Raw genomic sequence first — 26,031 nt, 5'->3', positions numbered from 1 at the left:
AAATAAATTGGTTTTGTTCTGTCATAAGCCAGGGAATCCACGAGTTGGTGGGGATGCATGTTCTCAAATCTTCCCAAATCTTCTCCGTTGTCTTCCGGGCAGAATTCAGTATAGAATAGTTACTTCAGTAGTCTGGCGTCAAGCATACAAATGTCATATCTTGCCCTGTGGAGTTGGTTTTGAGTGTTTAGTGCTTTGTTGCAGATTCACTTGTAATCTCTTCACTTAACAAATCAAAAACCCCCTCTGATATTAACTCCAACTATCTGGGGGCTTGACAATATATAGACAGAGGTTGCAAAGTGATATGGCCAGGTCACGAGTGGGCAAGAAAATAAAAGGAGGAATAAAGTTAACCATTCACCCGAGGGGCAAAACAGAAAGACAAAGGGCTCTAAAAAGAGAGGGGTACAGAGAGTGAATAAACAGGGAAACTGGATTTCAGGGAACGGTTCATCAGATTTAAAGCCATGTCAGGAAAGGGGAATTCCACACTAGAGAAAGGTTATGGGCAAACATCTGAGGTCAATAGCAGTGCAGTCATTGCCGCTGACTGCAACATCTGAAATCCGGATCAATAATCTGTCTAATGCACCAAAAGGATAGCCAGTGATTTAAGAATCATGTTCAATGACAGCAGTGAACAAAACATTGGATGTACTGAAAGACTGAGAGAAATAATGAATGAATACAATTTACAAATTAAGATCTGCGTGCTTTAAAGTTATAATTCAAGGATGATAGCACACAAATAACAATAAAATCTTTACTTTGGAAATAAACAGCATACTTTAAACATATGAACGATGGCTAAATCTCAAGAGGTGATGGAATTTTCTTTAGAATACATTACGAAGCAAAAATACAAGCTTGTTTGATCAGGGCATACAGCATACAAGGAAGATCAAGCTTGTAGGTACAGTTTTATGGGGTTGAAAGCTGTCTAGACTAAGCATGAAACCCTTTTACCCTTTTATCAGTGAAGAATTGAAAGTCATTTTGAATAATTTAACAGTCACAATATCCAAACTCCTTGAGCAGATGCACAAGTGCGCAGATGAAAGAATCCATGCACAGGGAAAAGAATAGGTGATAAGTATAGGGCTAATGTAACAGCGGCAAACCTATGTGTGAAAAAAAGGTATTTTAAGATGGAGCAGCCTGTTTTTGGTTTATTTTGAGAATTCTTCCAGGACTAGAGTTTTTTTAATGTGTATTATCTTAATAGTTTTTTTAAGTAGATAAGAAGATTAATGAACTTGCCAAAGTTTATTTTAAAAATCAGCAATTTACATCATACTGCAACGTTAAGGGGGTAAGAACAGAAGTAATTCCATCCTTAGCTAGTTGCGTAGATTAGATGTATGACAAATCTGCAATAGCATGCATCATACATTATCAAGTGATCAACTGCTTCAGTGAATTTGCTGTGGGTTCTTTTTATTCAGTACTAGTATCTGTACCTCTGTGTAAGAAAGTCCAGGTTCAAATTCTACCCGCTTTGCATGCCTGTCATTATATGTCAAAACAGGTCAATTAAAAATAATTTTGGAGAAATGAAGTCAGTGGCAATGCTGTTGGACTAGCAATTTATAGGCCCAGACTAAGGCTCTGGTATCAGGTGTTCAAATCCCATCATGGCAAGTAGTGGAATCTAAATCCAAAAGCTAGAGTCCTTACCTTGGGCCAGCAGGTTTGGGTTCAAGTCCCATCTGCCATGAAGGTGAGCATAACATGTCGGAACAATTTGATCAAAAGCAATTTTTATAATGATGGTTAAGCTACTGTTTCATTTAAATAAGCATCCCAATAAATTTAATACATGATCAATAATCCAAATGATTCTCAAACGTCTAACTTACTATAAGCAGTGTGTGACTAAGAATAATTTTAACCGTACTCATCCAGTAAGTAACTTGATCAGGGACCCATTTTACACATTTTGCCTGTTTTACTTTGACTTTCCATTGAACATAGTGAAGAGTGTAAAAGAGATCATCAGTTCACTGGAAGGCCAAAAAGGTTAAAACAACCCATAGTCAGATACAACATCCATTCTTTAATCTAAACATTCAATGTTAAGACTGGTATGAATGGTGATACATCTTTCTCAGTTATTTAGCAGTTTACACAGAAGAAAACCTGTATATATTTCACTTAAATTCTTGCTTGTTTCTTTGTTACTGAATCTGATAAGAGTTCAAAAACACTGTATGAACTGGAATCAGCATATGGTAAGTCAATACTAGCAACATTTTAATCAAGAATGAACTGACATTGTTAATTTTATAATTTAACATTAGGGGAGTATTTCACATCAAGACAGTTTGTTTTCTGTGAGATTAATGTTCTCATAGATTTTTAAAAGAACATTCCGAAAAACTTTCCCTCAAAAAATTTAAATAAATATCTTAAACCATAACTTGCTTTAAGATCAGTATGTATTCTGTAAACAATAAAGAAGCATGCTAACTGTTACAGAGCAGCCCCATGATCAGCCAGACTGGCTGATACACCATACAGGTAGATTTGTAAGTATCATTTTTGATAAGCACCACTGAACTGAATGACACCATAGCGTCCGCTGGTCATCCATTCAGAATCAGAGACGTCCAGTTGCTCACCTTGCCCTGGTTTTAAGCCAACCTGAATATCAGCTTTCAGTGTTCTTAAGCTACAAAGTGCTGCGGGTTGAAAGCCACGCAAGGCTGTGTCAAAAGAAACCGTATAGTTCCATTTTCTGTCTCCAGTTAGTTTCCTATAGTTCAGGTCTCCTTTAAAAAAGATCAGATTTGATTTCTGTAATTCAATATATAAATCATGCGCAACAACAGACATGTCACAAAACTCATGAGGGCCGGTCCAGAAAAGGTGATCATGATAAATCCAAATTCCTTGCTTCACATTCTTTTCCCACATCATACCACACGTGGACATCTGCATGTGATTGGCTTCCTTCATCTTCTTTAACGTCCAATCAAAATCTTTCTTGGTCGCATCAGAAACAAACCAAGGTATGCTTTTGCCATGAAAGTGAATCACGTCAGCCAGTTGAGAGGTTATGAGAAAATCTGCCAGTACCAAATCAGTTACCAGCTCAAATCCAGAATTGTCAAGGACAATATCTATGCGGGTGCACGTTGTTTCTGATGTTTTATTTTTCTTATTATTAATGAGGAGTTCCCAAATACATTCAAAATCATCTACCAGGATGAAAGGCTTCAAAGATTCCAGAGTGGCTAAAGGATTGAACATCTGAGAGTTGTCCTGGCCAGCAGAAATAGAAAGGTCACATTTGTTTCCCCACAGTGCAACCTAGATTTACCAAAAACATTGAATAAGCAATTAAGATTATCTTCTCACAATAGAAGAAATTAAAATGTTGATAGTGTCAAGACTGAATCCAGAAACCTTATTTCCCACAATAAGAAATGGCTTCGCCCTGCCCAGATTAAACAATTAGAAACTAATCAAGAAAGACATTCAGTTTGAAGTAATTCTCGATTTAATATTGTGCAGTTTAACAAAAGTGAGCAGTCATTTGGTTGCAGAGAATGTATGTATTGATAAAAGAAGATACATTTTGCAGAAGCTTTTCATCTTGCACTTACCATGAGAAATACCAGTACAAAAGGAAAACAACATTTCACTCTGGACTCTGGTGAGGTGTTTTCATGGAGAATGAAGCAGTTAGATGATGACTGACAGTTAACTGCCAAACCTTGTTTAAATTTTAAACCAGGAGATAGTCATTGATTTGAAGAGGTAACAACCTCAGAAATTAACCATTGAATAACTGTCATCTGTTTTGATGAGATGAAACAGGTGTTATGTGTGTACATGCTCTTTCTGCCCACAAAGAACAGAGCCTGGTTTATCAATATGTAGCTTCCTGATTTGAGCAAGAGGCGAACTTAGCTATTTTGCACTACTACTATGACGTGCTATTCGTCACTAACAAGATGGTGCTGTCAAGCAAAAAGGTGTTCTGTCTATTGTACAAATGTGTAATGTGGTAATTTAGTTTCAGTGCCAGCATGATGCTAGTTTTGTAGGCTGTATGTTCCAAAGACCGGCAGATGATAGCAAACCACCTGTCAACTTGGCTGTGCAACTGACCATACCCAATCCGTTTGGCTTGCAAAACTCAAATTAGTTATGATTCCACAATAGAATGCTGGAGCAAATGTAGTCCAGAGTGTGCAAAAAATACATTGACAGTCAATTTAGAATTGTGCCTGATTCAATTCAACAAAATTAGGTGACACCCTCTGGTTAATTTCTCAGGGTAATGCCATCAACAATCAGTGAATCAGCCTGTTTTATTTCTTAATATTCATTTGTGAGATGTGGGCATCGCTGGCTGATCAGTACTTATTCCCTGCACCTGGTTGCCCTTGGAAAAGTGGTGGTGAGCGGCCCTCTTGAACTGCTGCAGTTCACCAGCTCTGGGTTGAACCACAATGCTATTAGGGAGGGAATTCCAGGGCTTTGACCCAGTGACACTGAACGAACGGCAACACATTTCCACATCAGTATGATGAGTGGCTTGGAAGGGAACATGAAGGTAGTGGTGTTCCCATGTGTCTGCTGCCCTTGTCCTTTGAGCTGGAAGTGGTCATAGGTTTGAAAGGTGCTGTTTGAGGGTCTTTTGGCGAATTTTGGCAGTGCATCTTTTAAGCAGGTCACACTGCTGTTAGTGAGCATCAATTGTAGAGGGAGTGGATGTAGTGCCAATCAAGCGGGCTGCTTTATCTTGGATGGTGTCAAGCTTCTTGAGTGTTGTTGGCGCTGCACCCATCCAGGAAAATGGGGAGTATTCCATCCAATACTGATCTGTACCTTGTAGATAGTGGACAGGCACTGAGAAACCAGGAGGTGAGTTACTCATCGCAGTATGTCTAGCCTTTGACCTTCTCTTGAATCCACTGTGTTTATGTGGTGAGTCCAGTTGAGTTTCTGGTTTAAAATTTAACGAAAACTTGGCAGTTAACCTTTAGTCATCGTCTAACTGCTTCATTTTCTATGAAAACACCTCACCAATCAAGAGTCCAGAGTCTATGAATGAGTAATCACCTCTCAGAGTATTGGCTTCCCTATACATTGGTATTTCTTTCAAACTGTCCTGAGCGTGATTTAAAACCTTCAACAAACAGTCCTTTTTTTTAACAAAAGTAGTTGACAGAATGTAACAAAATCTGCAACCTTTTGAACATTGCAGTAAGAAATGGTTAAAGTATATTTTTAACAATGCAGCATTACTGCCATGCCCACACCTCAGATATACGTGAATATTGACATCTAAACTGTTAGAACTACAAACAGAGATCCCACCCACTCAATACTTTTTGAAAAAAAATTCCAATGCAGTTCGATTTTGGTTAAAACCTTGCCCCTGCCCCTACAGATAACATCGCTCCTTGATACAAGAATCAAAGCATTCCCTAGAAGTATGACTAATATGTAGCTGGTGTATCACATAATACCAAATAGAAACTCAAGTAAATCAGTAGTTCTGGGTTTTGTTTTTGATAATTTAGCAGTTTCTCAATTTGAATTTTTTCAGCCAAATTCCAATTGTATCAGCAACTTGAGATACACATAAATCAACGGGAATATCGAGTTAAACATCAAGGCTGTACTAAATGCACTGATACCAGGTCGTAAAGTCAAAGTTCCTCAGGGCATTTAATTATTTTGTTAACAAAACTTGAATCCTATTTGTAATAGTGTGCTATTCATTCAGCTTCTTTTTAGAAAATAGATACACAAGTTATTGATTTTGAATGGAAGTCAGAGTAAAGCATTTTTTTTTAAGTTTCCATGTAGCTCTCCAAATTACAAAACAAAATAATTGTTCGTGCTGTGCATAAATAACTTCTCCATTTTAAACAACCTAGAAGCTAGAATTTTTTTATAATTTTAAGTATTTTATTTGATGCAAGTTAGCACATTCCATCCTTTTCTGCACTGCTGATAATTTTTAGTTTTTTGATCTGCTTATAGCAGTCTTGACAAATACTGTGAGCTCAAAAGTAAGGACAGATTCAAGTAAGAGTCATAGTCAACAAGTTGATTGAAATTAGAAGTCATAGGAGCAGAAGTAATCATTCAGTCCATCATTTCTCTGCAATTCAATAAGATCACGGCTGATCTGATAAAACCCAATTCCATTTCCTTTCTTTTCCCTATATCCCTCATTTCTATTTACAGATTAAAATCTGGATGTAGGTTTGCTCACTGAGCTGGAAGGTTTGTTTTCAAATGTTTCGTCACTATACTAGGTAACACTGGGGCAGCACAGTGGCTCAGTAGTTAGCACTGTTGCCTTGCAACGCCAGGGCCCTGGGTTTGATTCCAACCTCGGGCGACTGTCTGCGTTGAGTTTGCACAGTCTGCGTGGGTTTCTCCGGGTGCTCCGGTTTCATACCACAGTCCAAAGATGTGCAGGTCAGGTGAATTGGCCATGCTAAATTGCGCATAGTGATAGGTGCATTAGTAGGGAGTAGGTGAATGGGTCTGGGTGGGTTACTGTTCGGAGGGTCGGTGTGGACTTGTTGGGCCGAAGGGCCTGTTTCTGCACTGTAGGGAATCTAATCTAATATGTACCTAGAATGGTGACAAAACGTCTGAAAACAAACCTTCCAGCTCAGCAAGCAAACCTACAACCAGAACCTCAACCTGAGCTAAACTCTTCTCAAAACTCGCTCGGATTAAAATCTGTCTATCGCATCTTTGAATATACTAATGGCTCAGCCTCGACAGCCCTCTGCAGTAAAGAACTCCACAGATCTCCTCAGAAAGAAGAAATTCCTCCTCATCTCTATCTTAAATGTGTGACTGCTTATTCTGAGATTATGCTCTCTAGTCCTAGACTCTCCCAGAAGGGGAAACAACCTTTCTGTATCTACCCTGTTGAGACCCCTAAAAATCTTGTATGTTCGAATAAATCATTCTTCTAAATTCCAATGAGTACAGGCTCAACCTACTCAACCTTTCTTCCTAAGTCAATCCCTCTACACCTGGTATCAGCCTATAAACCATCTCCGGACTACCTCCAAAGCCAGTATATCTTTCTTTGGATAAGGGACACAAAACTGTTCAGTGTATTTAAACTGTGGTTTGACTAGTGCCGTGTATAGCTTTAATAAAACCTACTTGTATACTCCATTCACTTTGAAATAAAGGCCAACATGCCATTTGCCTTCCCTGTTACACAACGTAGTTGGAAGCTAGCTTTTTGTGATTCATGGATGAGGGCCTCCAAACCCCTCTTGTTTTATAGCTTTCTTCAGCCTTTCTGAGTTTAAACAATATTCACTTCCTCTATTCTTGCTGCCAAAGTGCATAACCTCACATTTTCTCACATTGAATTCCATCTGCCAATTTCTTGCCCACTCACTTAACCTCTTTGCATTCCTCTGTTGACTCTTTGTGCCATCCTCACAACTTGTCTTCCCACCTATATTTGTGTCATTCCCAAACATGGCTACAATATATTCACTTTCCTCACCTAAATCATTAACTTATAATGTAAATAAATTGAGACCTGATTCCTGTGGCATTCCACTTGTTATAGGTTGCCATAGTGAAAATGCCCCCTTATTCCAACTCTGTCTTCTATTCATTAACTAATCTTCTATCCATGCTAATATACTAGAACAAAAAGGCAGAATAGTCCTAAAATGGAAAGAAAATACATAATGCTGCATTGCAGTGGAATCTAGGTACCTATTACAGAATCGTTAAGAGGTAGCATGTGAGTAGTCCAAGTTCAGAAGGCAAATAGAACATTGGCCTGTTTGCAAAGGGAAATCAGGTATGAAAGAAGTGTTGCCACAGTTATACAGGGCTTTAATGCAACTGCATCTGGAGTACAGAGTCATAGAATCATAAGATGGCTCTTCGGCCTATCAAGTCTGTACTGCCACAAGTCTGAACTATCTACACCAGTTCCACTTACCACACTTCCAACTACCATAGCCTTCAATGTTAAGACACTTCAAGCATTCATCCAAGTATGTTTTGAAAATTGTGAGGTTACCCACCCCCTGCTCAACCATGTGCTCTTATCTTATTCAATAGCCTAAGCTGCAGTACCTTACTAAATATCTTCTGAAAATTTAGCTATATTACATTACTGCTTCCCCTTTATCTATCCTGCTTTTTAACTCCTTAAAGAATTCTAGTGAAGTAACTAACTACAGAGATCACAGATTCTGTTGGTTGCTCCTTTTGATCTACAATAACAATTTTATACTGAAACACTAATATAATCCCTACCCTTCAAACGTTACCTCAGAAGGTACAGCTGTTTTTCATTCCTATTTGTGACATTTACATTGTTCTACAGGCTTGCTGTTAGTGCGGTTTTGTTTAGATTAACCTGTATTAAAACAAAACTCAGAAGCTAACATTGGACAGATTTTTGAAGCCACCCATTGGACACCAAATGAAAGCAAGGAAATGCTTAAACTTCTTTCTTTAACAAGCTACACAGAACAGTTTTTTATGTGATACCGAATATCATAACCAAGGTTACAGTCCCAAGTGAATCATGAGTAAATTATTATATTGTACAACTTGATATTGGGACTTCTGCACAGGTACAATCAATATTAATAGTAACTGCACAAATACAAATTAATACACCATTTACTTATTTAAGACCTACCTGCATGAGTAGAAGAAGCTCAGCTTTGAGTTGAGTATCCTTAAAACCTTCTATTTTCTTAGTAATTTCCAGAAAGTAGGTGCAGAGAGCAATGATAGCTTGCTGTGACCCGACGAAACTTTGGGTCTTTGCTTCATTAAATACATCAAAATCACACATGGGAGGACTGCAACGCACAAAATATAAAATTAAATTAAGTTATAGATTTTACAGTCTGAAGTTCATACCTTTCTTGCTAATTAACCTCACCGATTCTAGTTGATCTCTTGTACAATTGTTCAGACAAAAATAAAAGCTTACAGTTATTTACATACATGTTAACATTGAAAAACTTTTCAGGTGCTTCACAATGAGATAAAATAATGCTAGCAGTTTTTGAGAAGATATGTGGCTCAGGCTAATGATATGTATGTAAGTTAGCTCACTGAGCTAGAAGGTTTGTTTTCAGACGCTTCGTCACTATGACTAGGTAGCATCACCAGAGACTCTCACTGATGATGTTACCTAGTTATGATGATGAAACATCTGAAAACAAACCTTCCAGCTCAGCAAGCTAACTTACATACATATAAAATAATGCTTTTGTATGACAATTTATTCTATCTTCAGGCAAGGAAACAAGGGATCACGATTTCAGAATTTACAAATAGCACAAAACTCTAATTAGATTAGATTACATTACAGTGTGAAAACAGGCCCTTCGGCCCAACAAGTCCACACCGACCCGCCGAAGCGCAACCCACCCATACCCCTACATTTACCCCTTACCGAACACTACGGGCAATTTAGCATGGCCAATTCACCTGACCTGCACATCTTTGGACTGTGGGAGGAAACCGGAGCACCCGGAGGAAACCCATGCAGACACGGGGAGAACGTGCAAACTCCACACAGTCAGTCGCCTGAGGCGGGAATTGAACCCGGGTCTCTGGCGCTGTGAGGCAGCAGTGCTAACCACTGTGCAACCGTGCCGCCCACATCTGGTTAAGAGAAATATTTAGGAGCAAAGTCCACATTCGGAATGGTAAAATGTCTGGAGGAGCTTCAGGTTTAGATATGCAAATTTTTAAAAGAGCAGAACAAACTGATAAATATATAAAGGTATACTGTAAAGACATCATAAAAATGCAATTTCTATACTTCAAATGCAACTTCCATTCACTGTTGTTTAAATGTCCTTTTAACATATCACTTCACTCACTTGAGTTGTAGTGATTCTTGAATCCTACGGTACATATAACACTCCATGTACAACCAGGGTGATTTAAACCAGCTGGGGTGTTCATCTTTATCCAGTCTGGCTTGTTGCTGTTCCAGGTATTCATTCCACAAGTCAACATCAGGTAATCCATCTGTAAGTGGTAGTGCTGGCTTGTCCGTTTGCACCTCATTTCGTAACTTAGCCAAGAGATAGATAGCTCTCTTTTCAGCCTCAACTCCTTCCTAGAAAAATACACAGCATCATCTTAGGTACATTTAAGACAAAATTATCACAAATTAACATATCACAAGACACAAATCTAACATTCTGATAAGCAATTTTAATACTTTAAAATAATTTGTACGTATCTTTCCCATTTCTCACAAAACCTGATGATTTGACACACAAATGAGCTGATAACTTACAACAGTATCTAGGTATTATTGCTTTAGATAATGCATTACAATTGAATCACAAGGTAATGTAGGAAACTGATATACTGTCTCTGTTAATTTTGATCAATAAGCATCCCAATCTAATCTCCATGGCCTCCTTGCTCCACTTTGCTAAGCTAACTAATTATATTTTTAAATGCTACATTATTGCTCATTTATTATTTTATTTAATTGCTCTGTTTTATTGATTGCACAGGGAGTTGAAAACTCTGAAGCAGGCAGGAAAGTGGAGTCAAGGCCATAATCAGATAGCCACAATTTTATTGCATGGCAGAGTAATTCCAGAGGCCAAACGGTCTACTCCTATGATCAGAGATTTTTTTTATATTAGAGGACTGGAAAGAGACATCTGTACCTAAATCTCTTTAATCTATTGAGAATATTAGTTTGATTCCACGCTAACACTCTTAAAAGTTAGAAAGTTCAAGCACCACTTCAACAGTTGAGGAAAAACAAATGTAGGCTGACCCTTTAGCACTGTACTGAGGGGCTTTGTAATCGATGAACCAACATTAACAGCCTGTATGCTTAGTCAGACAGATTTAAAAGGTCCCATGGACCTATTTGATGAACTGCAGAATATGTTGGCTAACATTCATAAACATAACATTAGGATCTCAAATCCATTCTACTATTAGAGGGCGGTATATCAACATCACAAGAGCATTTACCTTCATTCTCTCCTTACACTATTAACCTAACAAAACTCTATTAATTTCAGTCTTTACAATTTCAATTGACCAAGTATATGCAATATTTTGGACAATCAAGTTCTATATTTTCACTACCCTGTGTATACAAAAAATGCACCTCATTTTATCCCCAGATGGCAGAGCCAAAAGTTTGAAACAATAACCTTTTTTGAGATTCCTGCAATACAGGAAATATTTTGTTTATGTTGACTCTATCTAATCCCCTAATAATTTCAAAAAACCTTGTAAGTTCACCACTGAACTTGATAAATTCCAGACAAAGTAGGTTTATGCAACCGATTAACTGAATTTAACATTTTACACTTGGTATCAAGTTTGGTATTATAGGATAAAGATTTGGTGAATAGAGTATGTGAGAAAACATGAAGTTGTCCACTTCGATAGGAAGAACAAAAAGGCAGAATAGTCCTAAAATGGAAAGAGACTACATAATGCTGCATTGCAGTGGAATCTAGGTACCTATTACAGAATCATTAAGAGATAGCATGCGATCAAGTTCAGAAGGCAAATAGAACATTGGCCTGTTTGCAAAGGGAAATCAGGTATGAAAGGAGGGAAGTGTTGCCACAGTTATAAGGGCTTTAATGCAACTGAATCTGGAGTACAGAGTCATAGAAACATACAGATGGCCCTTCGGCCCATCAAGTCTGTACTGCCAAAAGTCTATACTATCTACACCAGTTCCACTTACCACACTTGCCACTACCAAAGCCTTCAATGTTATGACACTTCAAGCATTCATCCAAGTTTTTTTTAAAGTACCCCCCCACTCCCCTCTGCCCCTCCTCCTGCTCAACTACTCTCCCAGGTAGAGCATTCCAGACCCTCCACCACCATCTGGGTGAAAAATGTTTCCTGAAATCCCACTAAACCTTCTGCCTTTTACTTTAAAAAGTTTGCGGCCTTATACTTAACCCTTTTCCATGCTGTCCATAAGTGTGCACAGTTTTGGTCTACTTCCTTAAGAAAAGATATAGTTGCATTAGAAACAATTGAAAGAAGATTCACTCAACTGGGAATGAAGGGAGAAATGAAGCAAAGGTTATGCAGATCAGGCCTATACTCACCAAAATATATTAGAATAAGAGGTGATCTTATCGGAACTTGTAAGGTCCTGAGGGGATTCATAGGGTGGATCCTGAGAAGATGTCTCTCTTGTGGGGGAGTCTAGAACTTGGACACACAATTTAAAACTTAGGGGTCTCCCATTTAAGACAAATAAGGAAAATTTCTTACTCTATATTAGTCTGTGCGATTCTCTCCCCAGAGAGCAATGAGGCTGGATCATTGAATATATTCAATGCTGAGTGAGATGGATATTCTTACATTTTTGTGTGTTTACTCTGGTGAATTTGCATCATACCACTTTCAAGGCCATTATGTCTTTTCTGAGGTTAGATGTTCAAAATTGACTGCCATGTTCCAGATGCAACTTGACCATGGGTCTATGTAATTGAAGCATCACTTGCTCATCTTTGAATTCTAGCCCTCTTGAAATAAAGTCAGTGGGCCAGATTTTCTGAGGGTTGGCAACACACTCAGATTACCCCTGTGATTCTGCAAAAGGAGATCAACAACTCCAAGAAGAGATTCCACTCAGGAACTTCCTTAGAAAGGCACAGCTTTTTTGCCCATTTGGGCAAATGTCATTTCCTGTTTGTCTTGTCAGGAGGTGGCAAATGGGGTTCAAATCAATGTGTTTATTGATAGAGTTCCAGTTGGAATGCCATGCTTCTAAGAATTCTCATGTGTGTCTTTGTTTGGCTTGTCCTAGGATGGATGTGTTATCCCAGTCAAAATGGTGTCCTTCCTCATCTCTATGTAGAGAAACGACATCACCACAGGAAATGATGTCACTGACCCAAGGAAACCTAAACACCTAAATAGAAAACGGGTCACTAACACCAATGCTTCACCGGAGGCTCACTAATGATGTTACCTAGTATGGTGACAAAACCACTGAAAACAAACTTTCCAGCTCAGTGAGCACTTATATCCAGAACCTCAACCTGAGCTAAGAATCTTCTCAAAACTCACTAGTATATTGAACTATTAAGGCACTTCAGATCATCATTGTGCATCTTGTCACATTCCACTAGAAAGAATAAGAACTGTGTATTCTTACTTTGTCTCCTACCTCACGACAGGTTCATCACAAAATCAAAACATTATACAGAGGAAGCTCAATTAGCCTGAAAGTAGCCTGCCATTTAAACTATGTATTCTTAATTTGATATTTGTAGAATCGTGTTGGGTATGGGAAGCCAGCCCTCGCCAACTGATTTCCAAACAATAGAACGCCAGTCTACCTAAATCTTTGATGCAAGTCTTCGCAGGACAAATTTAACAAAAGAGAATCAAGCAGATACAGTAGCAAATTAAAAGTTACTGATCAGAAATAAAATAATCCTCTAGTCTTACAATGCTGAGAACTATATCTCCCTTTAATATTTTAATACTGAAGTTTACATCTGTTTTACTGATTCATGTTAGCTGCATTACTAATTCCCACTCTCAAAACTTAACAACATTTACCAAGCTTATCTGAAAACTGGAGGTAGGTTTGCTCGCTGAGCTGGGAGGTTTATTTCAAAGCATTTCATCACCCTACTAGGTAACATCTTCAGTGGGCCTCAGGCGAAGCAGTATACATGATTCCTGCTTTCTATTTATATGTTTGGGTTGGTGATGTTATTTCCTGCAGTGATGTCATTTTCTGTCCTTTTCCTCAGGTGGTGGTAGATGGAGTCTAACTCGATGCATTTGTTGACAGAATTCCGGTTGGAATGCCATGCTTCTAGGAATTCTCATGCGTGTCTTTGTTTGGCTTGTCCTAAGATGGACATGTGGTCCCAGTCGAAGTGGTTTCCTTCCTTATCTGTATGTAAGGATACTAGTGACAGACGGTCATGTCGTTTTGTGGCTAGTTGGTGTTCATGTATCCTGGTGGCTAGTTTTCTGCCTGTTTGTCCAGAGGCCTAACTAGCCACCAGGATACATGACAAGCCAAACAGAGACACACACACACACACACACACACGAGAATTCCTAGAAGCATGGCATTCCAACCGGAACTCTATCAACAAACATATCGACTTAGACCCCATCTACCACCCCCTGATAAATAGAACAGGAAATGACATCACCACAGGAAATAACATCACCAACCCAAAGAAACCCAAACATATAAATAGAAAGCAGGAATCATGTACACTGCTTTGCCTGAGGCCCACTGAAGATGTTGCCTGGTAGGGTTGTGAAATGTCTGGAAATGAACCTCCAGCTCAGCGAGCAAACCTACATGTGGAACCTCAACCTGAGCCACAAATCTTCTCAAAACTCATTATCTGAAAACATTCTAATTTCAAAAGTCATCATATAATCATACAGCTCAATAGGAAGTCATTCGGCTCACTGTGTCTGCACCATGTACATTTCTATTAAAACTCTTATGCACTCTCTCCAACATCATTTTTGAACAAGTTAGTAAACTTACATCTCCAATTTTATAATTGTCAATCTCCACTCACCTGTCCATGTTCCTTAAAAAAACTATCCATGTGTCGATGTACTGAATCAACAGCCTTGGTGAGTATCCGTGGCAGTCTGTCTCTAACTGTTATGTACGCAAATGATCTACAACAGAAAAATATTGTACATCAGTGGGATTATATGGCTACGGGATGCAAGAGGTTAGTACAGATTTTTCAGTACAATGTCAGGGTCACAGAGGACTCCTTTGGACAATTTTAACATAAATGGCTGATCACCTAAATAATTAAAATATTACTTTTTGGCATTTCAGGAGAAACCTTGAACTAACAGGAAAGCACAAATATGGCATAAAATCAATATTCTATTTTGTTCCAATTGAACCAGGCTTCTGTTCAGCAGAGAACACTTACAATGTTCAAGTTAAGGTTGGCAAGGGTAGCAAAAATGAAACCATGGAACAAATTTGATATTGTAGATTTCTACTTACTATATACTGTATAAAATTACACAAACCACTGGAACCAGCATTCAAGTTCAACCCTGACAGGTATGAAATTTTCTCTGCCTGCTGAATGTGGGCACCTTTTGTAAAATAAATTTAACCAACTTCACTAAACAGCCTCAAATTCAGCAATAATAGAGAACCTACTCCGAATAGCCATGAGATGACTGGTGTGAAAAATGGTGCAGTAGACATGTGAAGCAAAGTAATCTTTCAGATTAAACATTGACCTACCTTCTACGATCTACCCTCTCTTGTGGAAGTAAAAGAACCCCTTACATTATTTGATGAGCAAGGGAAACCTGATCAACCAGCATGATTAAAACATATTATCTGGTAATTTTCATTTTGTCTTTTGCAGGGCCTTGCTGTTTACAAATTGGCTTCAAAAATCACTTTACCTACTATAAGACACTTTGAGATGCTAAGGTGGAGTCAGAAGCCCTACATAAGTGCAATTCTTTCTTTCAACAATTGTAGATACACAATTACTTATCCCATGTTATTAATGTTCTGCATTCATCTGAATTCCGGGGCCACAGCCTAAGCACATTGCAGAAATGATTCCCTGAAAACATAATTAGAGCAGAATGGAGTGAAATGGCCAATCCACCTAACTTACACATCTTTGGACTGTGGGAGGAGATCAGAGCACCTGGCAGAAACCCATGCTGACATGGGGAGAATGTGCAAACTTGATACAAATAGTCATAGAGTCATGCAGCATGGAAACAGACTCTTCATTCCAACACATACAAGCAAACCAGGTATCCCAAACTTAACTAGTCCTATTTGCCTTCATTTGGGCCATATCTCTCTAAACCTTTCCTATTCATGTACCTATCCAAACGTCTTTTAAATGTTTTACCAGCCTTTATGACTTCCTCTGGCAGCTCATTCTATAAACGCACCACCATCTATGCGAAAGAAAATTGTCCCTCAGCTCCCTTTAAATCTTTCCCTTTTAACCTTAAACCTACACCCTCTAGATTTGGACCCCTCTCCCCTTAGAAAAAGACCTTAGCTAGTCATCTTCTCCAAGTCCCTCATGATTTTATAAATCTCTATAAGGTCATGTCTCAGCCTCCAGGGTCAAAAGTTCCATCCTATTCTTACAACTCTCAAACCCTCCAGTCCCAGCAACATCCTTGTAATTTTTCTTCTGTACCGTTTCTAATTTAATAACATCCTTCCTACAGCAAAGGCTGGAATTGAACTTGAACCCTGACAGAGTGAGGCAGCAGTGCCACCCAATTTGTTCAATTGTTTCACTGATACTGCAAGATCTTTGTGTGCCTACAAGAACATTACTATACTCTAGCTGAAATTCATTACAAAGACACTTCTAACTTTAACAAAGATAAAATCTCATCAAATAATTCACTTAAGAAACAAAATCAAATGGAGCTAATTAGTTTAAACATTTTGTTATCTTTGGTGGCTACCTCTAGACTTGATGATTCCAAACACTCTTAGCTGGCTTCCCATTTTCTATGTTCCAGAAACTTGAAGTCAACCAAATTTGTGATACCCCTGTCCTAACTTACTCATTACCATTATACTCATTGACTTATACTGAGTCTTACTGACAAACATCTGGATATTAAAATTCTCATTCTTAATTTGAAGTTCCTCCTTGACTTTTCCCTTCCCTGTCTATGTAATATCCTAAAGCCACGCAAGCCTCCAAGACATATACTCTCCAATTCTGGTCTCTTGAACATCCCTAATTTCAATTGCTGCAGTATTAGTGTCTATGCTTTCAGATAAGATCTTAAACTGTATAATTCTCTCTCTTGATTTCTGTATCACCATTTCCTTTAAGATTTTTTGAAAAGCGAAAATCAGCAGTGCTTCGCCTGAGGCCCACTGAAGATGTTACCTAGTAGGGTGACAAAACGTCTGGAAATGAACCTTCCAGTTCAGCGAGCAAAACTACATCCAAAATGTAACTCTTTAACCAAGTCATCTGACTTTGTATCACTTCATGTGGTTGGGTTTTAAAATTTAATTTGTAACATTTCTGTGCTTTGGGACATCTTCCTATTTTTGAGCATGACATAAATACAAGTAGTCCATGCATTTGTTGGAGCTTTTTCTCTCATGTTGAATATACTTTCCAGTAAGTGGTACTAAATTGACACAATAGCTACACATAAACCTAAGAAAAAGATTTTAATTCAGAAGCCAAAATGCAAGTTTCATTAGTACTTCTCAGAGCAAAAGAACCCTTGTGAAATCATGGGTTTCCAAACCTTACACTTTTTGAACTTTCAAGGCAACACCAACAACACATGTAAAAATTCCAAGAGTGAAAGATTACTTAAAATTTAGAGTAAAGTTTGATACAGTCAATGGTTGGAGAATATTGCCTAGATGCCTCTGATTTTTGTTTGGAAAGTGATGGCAATGTATTTCTGAAATGGTTTTAAGTTTTCAAGATGAGATTGATAAAATTTTGCAGGATTTTTATTTTTGTCCTCTTTATATCCACACTAAAAGACTAATTATTCAAAGTACAGATTTGGGACAGGGTTGCCAATAAACATCTGCATTTGTAAAATGGCCAATGTAGAAAAATGAGAAAACACATAGTGCTGACTAAACTCCATTTTGCTGAAGACAGATGGTTGGATCAACAGTGTGGGAACATAACCCCAGAGAGGATAGTAGTTGAAAGGTCATCCATTTTCTCAGTAACTAAATGCAGTAAGCCAGGTCAGCACTACTGCCCTTAATGATAAACATTTTTCAAGAATTTAACCTTCAGATCTGTTCTCCTTTGAAAATAATTGTTTCCCTTCCTTTAGTCATTTCCTCGCATTACTTTAAAGGAGAAAGTTACTTTAAAAGTTGGCAGCAACGCCGTGTTTGCAATTTTAATATGCTCTCAAAAAATGCAATTTGATTTTAATAATTTCAGAGCTAATATCAGCATTAGCATTATACAGTAGCTTCTATTTCAAGGGTGTCTGGGTTATCTGAGAAGGAATCTCAAAAATACATTCTCATCGATCTACAACCTGACCTCCTAGCCCAGGAATCACGTGGTACAAAACAGAATCATGTTGAGTTTGGCCAAGACATGAGAATGGAAAGAAATAACAGTCACAAAGGTGGGGATCACAAGTTACAAAATTAACTATTGTATATTCCTAAATGTCAATCATTAACCTTTGACTTTAATAAATAAACGCATATCAGTTGAAATAATTAGGTATGGTGATACTTACCTATGATGAAGGCAGTGTCTGAGCCGATACTGATGTCAGTGGATAAGTTTCAAATCCCATTGTAGGCTAATGCAATATCTAACATCTCTGTGTGAATACCATCAAGTAGCACTGCATTATAAAATGCTCTAATTGGTGTATAAAAAGGAACAAAATCCACAAAAACAATGGCTTGGAGCATTTCAAGATCAGAAGAAGCATGGTGTGAAGCTCCTACAAACTTCAAATATAAAATTAATGATACCTCAACTGAGCAGTTTTAGAAATGTAAACATTGTTGAAGTTCCACTGTATCCACCTAAGCAGTTTGCAATCTTCCTGGAATGGCATTCCCCATTAACTGGAGCAGCATTCAAGATATCTTACAGTTAAATCATGATGAGTCAAATCAGACAACCCAAAAGTTTGGATCTATTGAAGTCATCAGCCATTCCCTAAAGAAGAATAGCAAAGCCAATAGAATGATGTCAGCGAAAAGACAAAATTCTGAACTGGTCATTTCGGATTAGACAAGCTTGATATCTCACCATGCTAACCAACCAGAGTGAAGTTAGGCCAGACTGGAGTGTGACCTCATGCAGCTCTGGGCAAGCCATCATTTAAAATGAAGACCTCTATGTGAAAGGACATTCCAAAGCCTGCAAATTTGGCTAGACCTATGAGAAAGTTTAAAGTGTTAGCAAAGAGAAAATGAAGTAGATAAAGCAAGTGGAATTACGTGACGCAAAATTATAAACTGATCTTGCTAAGTGGAAGATTCAAGCACTGAGCTTGTCAACCACTCTGAAACAGAAGGCAGACATCTTGGAGCAACTTGACAAGTGGACATTCTCTCCAGAAAGGGAGAATGAGAAATGGCTGTCTATTGCAACGATGAATATGTTCTGATAATGTGGTTCAAGACAGCTCAGGCAGGAAACATTCCCATCTCCAGCACAATCCAGCAAGAAAAATGAATCTCGCCAAACAAGAGACTGGGCTATAACAAGTCCACATATAGCAATGAATGGCTCGACCAGTTCAAAGCAAGGCACGGCACTGTCTTCCACAGGAAAAGCAGTAAGAGTGGAGCAGTTAGGCAACAATGACAGGTGATTGGCTCCAAAATAGTCTCACTCCTGCCTGAACAAGTATGTGCCAAGAATAATTTTAACGCAGGTAAAGCCAGATTGCTCTTTGATGTTTAAAGATTAAGTGCTAGAAACTGCAGCAAGTTATGTGTCGCTGCTATGATGTGTCTCCAATATGGACAGCACCAAAACATTACCTCTTCTTGGAACAGGAAAGGAAAAGAAGCCATGTTGCTTTACAAATATCAAGAAAGCAGCCATGCAAAACTGTCTTAATGACACTCAGCATTTTTAAGGTATATATCAAGAAACAAGTCAAACTATTTTAACGGAATTAAGATTATCATCATCATCCAGATAACTGTCTTTTGCACCTTGACAACACTGGAGGGTCAAGCTAATATTCTTTCCTTCCCAGCACCAACCAAAGCCCCTACCGATGAATCAGGAGAGATTAGGCAGCTGATCTCTCAGGTTACCAAGGCCAACAAAAAGCAGGAGTACGACTCAACACCCAACAACTGTCTTTGACTTTTTCAAGATCAGGCCATTGTAAGTTGCAAAAAATTGAAAAATATACTGCAGTTTCATTTAGGATTTTTTTGACATAGAGCACATTTGTAGGCAAATTGGATTACCGAGGGGCCTCATCTATTTTGAAGCTCTGGTTATCAATTTGTGGTCAGCTCTCCTTGGATTTGAGTTAATGACCTTACTGTAACACAATCTGTAATGAAACATCATCTTACTGAATAAAAGAAGTTCTCATGCTACATTTAGTTTTCCTAAAGATTATTTTGTTTCATACAATTTATTTTCCGATCCAACATCTCTGTATCTGTAATTCTGAAATTCATTTAATCCAAGGGTATACTCTGACACTGAAAGGAGAGCAAAACATTCAAATCAACATGGGTTGAAGCTTCAAGGCGATGGTGCTTTCTCATGCACTCAACAATACTAATGCCTCTAAACATCATGAGGAGGTAGTCTGGCTCTCTTACTGAGTAGCATTGGTGCAATATTATTACTTGTCTTTCTATCAGCCCTATCTTGGATGTTGCCAAGGTTTTAGTGAATACAGGTTTGGACTATTTCATTGGCTGAAGAATTGGGAATGATTTTGTGTGTTGTGCAATGATTAGGAAGTAGCCTCACTTGAGCTTACAATGAAGGGAAAGGTCAATGTTGAAGCAGTTGAAAGTAGCTGAGCCTAGGATGCTGTCCTGAGCAACTCCTGCAGTAATGTTCTGAGACTTAGATGTGGACTTCCAATGACAACTACTTTGCTTTCTAGCTACTGAGGGATTTTCCTTATGTTACCACATTTGATCAAATACTGCCTTGATATTTTGTGAGGTAAACAGTGTGAACCAGACAGTGAAACCTGGATCTGAGTGGTTCTGATGGAATCCAAAAAAACTGAACACCAGCGAGCAGTTTGTAACTGTGATGTTCTGCTGATGAATCCTTTAACCATATTGCTGATGAGATGGAAATTTACCTGATGGAATTTGCCTGCTTGTGAGAGGACAAGTATCTACATTGTTCAGTCGGTGTAACTTGTAGTTGTGACTGGGGGGGGGGCGGCAGCACAGGTGCAAGCGGAGATGGATTATCCACACAACAATCCTGACGGAAGATCATCCTGCCAAATGCTTCATCTCCTTTTTGCACTCAGTTGTGCTGTATTGTCAATATGGAGAATGGTAAAGCCAATAAACCTCCTTGTGATGTCAACATTTTTACATTTAGTTGTGACAGAACTGCAGAGTTTTTAAACTGGTCTGTTCCTTACATAGCCAAAAGTGGCATTTTACTGCCACTGCTTAAAATGCTATAATCTTACATTATAAAATCACCAGTTTGGCACATAATTTTCAGGTATGTCTGATACTACTCTCCACATGTGATCATGTGCATGTCTTTATTCCTACTTGAATCAGTCTTGGTCACCTGGCTTGACTGTGATAGAGGAGTGAAGAATATATCAGTCATTATGAAGCTAAAAATGAAATGTATGTATTTCTGCTGCTGCTGATAGCCGACAGCACCTAAACATGACCAGTTTTGGACCACTGGATCTTTAGAGTCCTAGAGAAGTACAGCACAGAAACAGACCCTGTGGCCCAACTCACCCATACCAACCAGTGTCCTAAATTAATCTAGTCCCATTTGCCAGCATTTGGCCCAAAACCCTCTAAATCCGTCCTATTCGTATAAACATGTAGATGCCTTCTAAATGTTGTAACTGTATGAACCTCTACCACCTCCAGCAGCTCATTCCATACACACAGACACCACCCTTCTGCATGAATAAGTTGAAACTTAAGTCCATTTTAAATCTTTTCCCTGTGCTTTTCTAGTTTTGCACATCCCTAATCTGTGAAAATACCTTGATTATTCACCAATCCATGCCCCTCATTATTCTTATATATTCAGTGATTGTACTACATGATTTAGTGGATCATACCCTCAGTTCGGCACTCACTACCACACTGCTTACTAGGAATAAAGCAGCTGGAAAACACTTTTGATGAGAATTATTTTTTCCTCTATCAGAAGGTTGTTAGTCTATGGAATTTTCTTCCTCAAAATTGTGAAGGCTGTGTCATTAAATTTATTCAGGTAAACGCTGGATTTTTCTTTAAAGACAAGGAAGTCCAGAACTACTCTAGGGGAGGCAGACAGAAAATTGGGGATGAAAACACAATCAGGTCAGTCATGACCTTATTGAACAGTAAAACAGGCTTGAATGGCCAAATAGCCTAAATCCCCTCTTAAATCCTTGGAGCATTCTGAGGTCATCAAAAGCACATCATTTTCTCTCATAAAGCGATCCAGCCTAAGCAATCAAAGGAAACAAATTCTGTCAGGGCAATTTTTTAAAAATAAAATCTCACTTGTTGATAGGTTCTTGGTGCTTTGGGCGAGGAGTTTTTGTTTTTAAAAACTATTCCCTCCGAAATTAAAAAAAAACAGGAAACAGCCTGTGCGAGCACGCTCGAGGATCTCTCGTTCTTCCCCTTCATTCGCGATATTTCTTAGACCATACAGAGCCTGTACTTGGGCTGAGATGCTACTGAAGCCTCTTTCTTGTGCAACCTCAATCCCACAGACACTTGAAGCCTGGTGCACAGGCGCCGGCCGAGCTCTAGCTCTCTGGGTTGAGGCCGGATTTGTGAACCTTCCAGAGAAGGTTTTTGTTTTCCGTTCTTTGTATGAACTGTGCTGGTTTAGATTATAGTGCTGTGTGATATTAGTATACTCGTCCATCAGAAGAGCAGCGCGACTCGCTTTCTGATGGTGTTGAAGAACCTGACTGGGGGGGGGGGGGGCAGAGAACGGGATAGGATCGGCGTCACGCGTACACTTCAGCCTTTCTTTGGCATTTGTTTTCGGAAAAGAACTACAGACCCGGTGTACTTCGCCGAGAGCGAGTCCGGCACATCCACCCCCGACACCGTCTTCGGCCGCGCTGCCATCTTACCCCACTGGCGTCCACCGAGGGGAACGGGGCCAGCAGCGGGAAGTGACGTCACACAAGGCGACGCGGGTGAAACCGAGGCCCATTGCGCGTGCGCCAATTGAGGGGGCCTTCAACAGTTTCCTCACTTCCCCTTCCCCCACCTCACCCTGGTTCCAAACTTCCAGCTCAGCACTGTCCCCATGCCTTGTCCGACCTGCCTAGCTCCTTTTCGACCTATCCACTCCACCCTCTCCTCCCTGACCTATCACCTTCATCCCCTCCCCCACTCACCTATTGTACTCTATGCTACTTTCTCCCCACCCCCACCCTCCTCTAGCTTATCTCTCCACGCTTCAGGCTCTCTGCCTTTATTCCTGATGCCCGAAACGTCGATTTCGCTGCTCCTTGGATGCTGCCTGAACTGCTGTGCTCTTCCAGCACCACTAATACAAAGCTGGGGAAAAGCGCGATTGAAACCGAAGCCCATTGCGCGTGCGCGAATTGACGGGAGGGCTTGGGAAAAGCGCGATTGAAACCGAAGCACATTGCGCGTGCGCGAATTGAGGGGAGAGCTGGGCAAAAGCACGAGTGAAACCGAGGTCCATTGCGCGTGCGCGAATTGAGGGGTGTCGGGGAAAAGCGCGAGCGTGGGTGGGAGGTTTCAGAATCGACTGAGTGTGAGGATGGCGATTAGGGACCGTGAGGAAGAGATCAGTGATTGAGGTGCGTGAACGAAGAAAGGTGTTGCCGATCACCAAGGCATGGTGGTGGTGTGAGAAGGCAGCCTGGGTGATGTTTTTGTTGACCTGGGAATTAGTTGCAATTGGATCCACCGGAACCTTTCCCCGTAGCCCCCAACCGACTGCGCACGCGCGTTTTGTCACTTGCCCTTGCGCTCGTGTGTTTCTTCTCTCACAAAGTAGCAGCAAAGTCCATAGGGTCACTTCTTGTATGCATTGTTGTGGGGAATGATATACTGGCACATTTTTGTTTGAGATATTGCTGAGGTCTTTGCCCAGCCACTTTTTTTTGGACAACATTATTCTCTTGGTAATAAAATCAGTGGCTTTCTTATTTCAATTTAGTCTATTTGCTGCTCACAGTGCTATCTCCTTAACATTAGCAAGACCAAAAGCAGACCACATTACTATTTTGTGGAACACCTCCCCATTTGTAAGAATGGCCTCAACCTTCCAGTTGCTGGTCATTTCAATAGATCAATGTGCTCCCAAGCATACATTTGACTTGGGCCTGCTTCTGTATCCCAAAGAAGCACAATGCAAGTTAGATACCTCATTTTCTGCTTAGGCACTTAAAGATTTTAGGATTCAGTATTAAATTCTGTACCTTTACAGTATAATCGCTTTGTCTTTGGTTTTTCTTGTGTAACCCACCTTTTCCCATGTGCACAACACAGAGTCATGTCTTTGTTGACTTTGCTGTCAAAAGAGTGGACCATCTTCTTTTCACCTTTGTTTACACCCATTCTACATCTCTTTGGTTCTGGGTGTCCTATCAATCTGTTCCATTTTGGTAGAGAGAAATAGAATAATAAAGTGAATTAGCACAAGTACAAAAAAAACTTTTACAACATCATTGAAGAGAGATTAGTGAAGATGAGAGCTGAAGCAACATATCTTTTGATATCAAAATAACTCTGTGATGACTTGCTGAACAACAAAATAAGCAATTTTCTGTGACTTTTTAATAATTAAACACAGTTTGCAAGAAGTGTTTTTTAATTTAAATGTTGTGCTACTTATTAATCATTTCCCTGTAAGGAGATTGCAATTGGTGTAGTAGGGGCACCAAACTTAGCTTATCAATGAGGTATTTGCTGCACTTCAGTAAGCGTGTAAAACTTCTTGTGGAGAATAGTTTTTATAAAATATCTGATACAACTGGCAGATTTTACCTTGTGTTTTCTCTTGGATATAGCAGTGCTAATCACTCAAAGTTGTTTGAACCTTTTCCAAAGTGGTGTATACCTGCAATGTCCAGTAAATAATGACATAGACCACAGTTTTAACAACAGGCCTTATGATCTAATAGTTGTATATTTTCCTTGTATACTTCAATTTCTTGATAAAGGCAGACTGTGAAAATACTTGATAAGACAGACCAGATATAAATTGTTGAACTTTTCATTTCAAAGCAAATGCACATCAATAGCAACAGTTATGATCAGACTTATCAGACCTAGTTAAATCAATACTACTTATCACAATATTTACACCATGCTTGCTTCATCAAGAAACCTCACTTCACATGCCTTTTGTTGTGATATTGCCTCTGGGATCTATCCTTGGCCCCTCATATTTCATTCCTGCATACTTTCCCTTGACGATACCATCAGAAAGCACATTGTAAATCTGTGCAGTGTCAGTCTACCTCACCACGTTTGTCTTGACCCACTTTACTGTTTCTAAATGGTTTAAATTGTCTGTTAGATATTTAGCAGATGAGAAGTAGGAGGACACCAAGGTGGGAATTCCCATTTAGTTTCTTACTCATCTCTAATTTTAATTGAGTCAGATTTGGTAACTATACCTTTGGCTACCAAGGCCTTAGGTTTAGAGAAGAAATGTCAGAACTTATCAGCTCTACCTCTCTTCATCCTCAGGACGTGTATTAAATCTGCCTCTTTGACCATAACCCTCATATCATCTTATGTGGCTCAGTGCCATATTTTGTTTTAAAATGTTACTGTAAGATATCTTGGGATGCTTTATTATATTAAGGCATTTTTATAAATGCAGGGGTTATTGTTTTTGTTAATGACCTCAGTGTATTCCTGCTAATCTCTTCCATGCTGCTTAATTTGTGTTTCAGCATTGTCCATTTGTATGTCCACTTCTCGACCCCTCCAGAGCTAACCCCGTTATTTTGATTTCCTTTTGATCCTTATCCTCTCTCTCCTCTGTTTCTGCTACTTGGTCATTGCTAACTTTTATTTTTCCTCTCTCAAGAACTATGCTCCTTCAGTTTCTATCAAAACCAATACCCAAGATAGTATATTTGCATTTTGAGCAATTAAGATTTCAGCAATACATTGTGAGCATACGGTGACAAATCCAGTAATTAAAATGAATTAATTTTTCAAGTTTATTTTGTGCATTGCTAAAAAATCTCTTTAAAACTGGACTATCTGAAGTAATGTGACTCTTTAAATTTCCTTGGATCTTCTCATTACGTTCATCCAATAGGAAAGAATACTGT

The 26,031-nt window shown here is 39.1% G+C and overlaps 2 protein-coding genes across 6 annotated transcripts in view; one reads left to right on the top strand and one right to left on the bottom strand.

The window, feature by feature from the left end:
• Nucleotides 1-710: 710 nt before the first annotated feature.
• dcph1 (damage control phosphatase 1) lies at nt 711-23,012 on the bottom strand. Of its 5 annotated transcripts, XM_087991580.1 has the most exons (6): nt 22,761-22,776; nt 18,274-18,360; nt 14,574-14,679; nt 9,876-10,117; nt 8,675-8,840; nt 711-3,315 (listed from the first exon to the last, which is right to left on the bottom strand). In XM_087991580.1, the coding sequence occupies exons 3-6, from the start codon at nt 14,601-14,603 to the stop codon at nt 2,539-2,541; spliced, it is 1,215 nt and encodes a 404-aa protein (XP_087847706.1). In that variant the 5' UTR covers nt 14,604-14,679; nt 18,274-18,360; nt 22,761-22,776; the 3' UTR covers nt 711-2,538. The 5 variants fall into 5 exon arrangements, with proteins under 5 accessions (XP_087847706.1, XP_043552425.1, XP_043552426.1 ...); XM_043696490.2 differs by lacking the exons at nt 18,274-18,360; nt 22,761-22,776 and adding an exon at nt 22,834-23,012; XM_043696491.2 differs by lacking the exon at nt 18,274-18,360 and having other exon boundaries at nt 22,761-22,964.
• Nucleotides 23,013-23,895: 883 nt separating this feature from the next.
• Nucleotides 23,896-26,031, top strand: part of rmnd1 (required for meiotic nuclear division 1 homolog) — a 69,140-nt gene continuing 67,004 nt past the window's right edge. Inside the window, exon 1 of the mRNA XM_087991756.1 lies at nt 23,896-25,889. The gene's annotated coding sequence lies outside the window, so the exon portion shown is untranslated. The remainder of the gene's footprint in view (nt 25,890-26,031) is intronic.

Source organism: Chiloscyllium plagiosum, unplaced genomic scaffold (assembly GCF_037043375.1).
Source record: "Chiloscyllium plagiosum isolate Xiang-an unplaced genomic scaffold, Cpla_swu_hap1 HiC_scaffold_10, whole genome shotgun sequence".
NCBI lineage: Eukaryota > Metazoa > Chordata > Chondrichthyes > Orectolobiformes > Hemiscylliidae > Chiloscyllium > Chiloscyllium plagiosum.
This window is presented reverse-complemented; position numbering and strand designations above follow the sequence as displayed.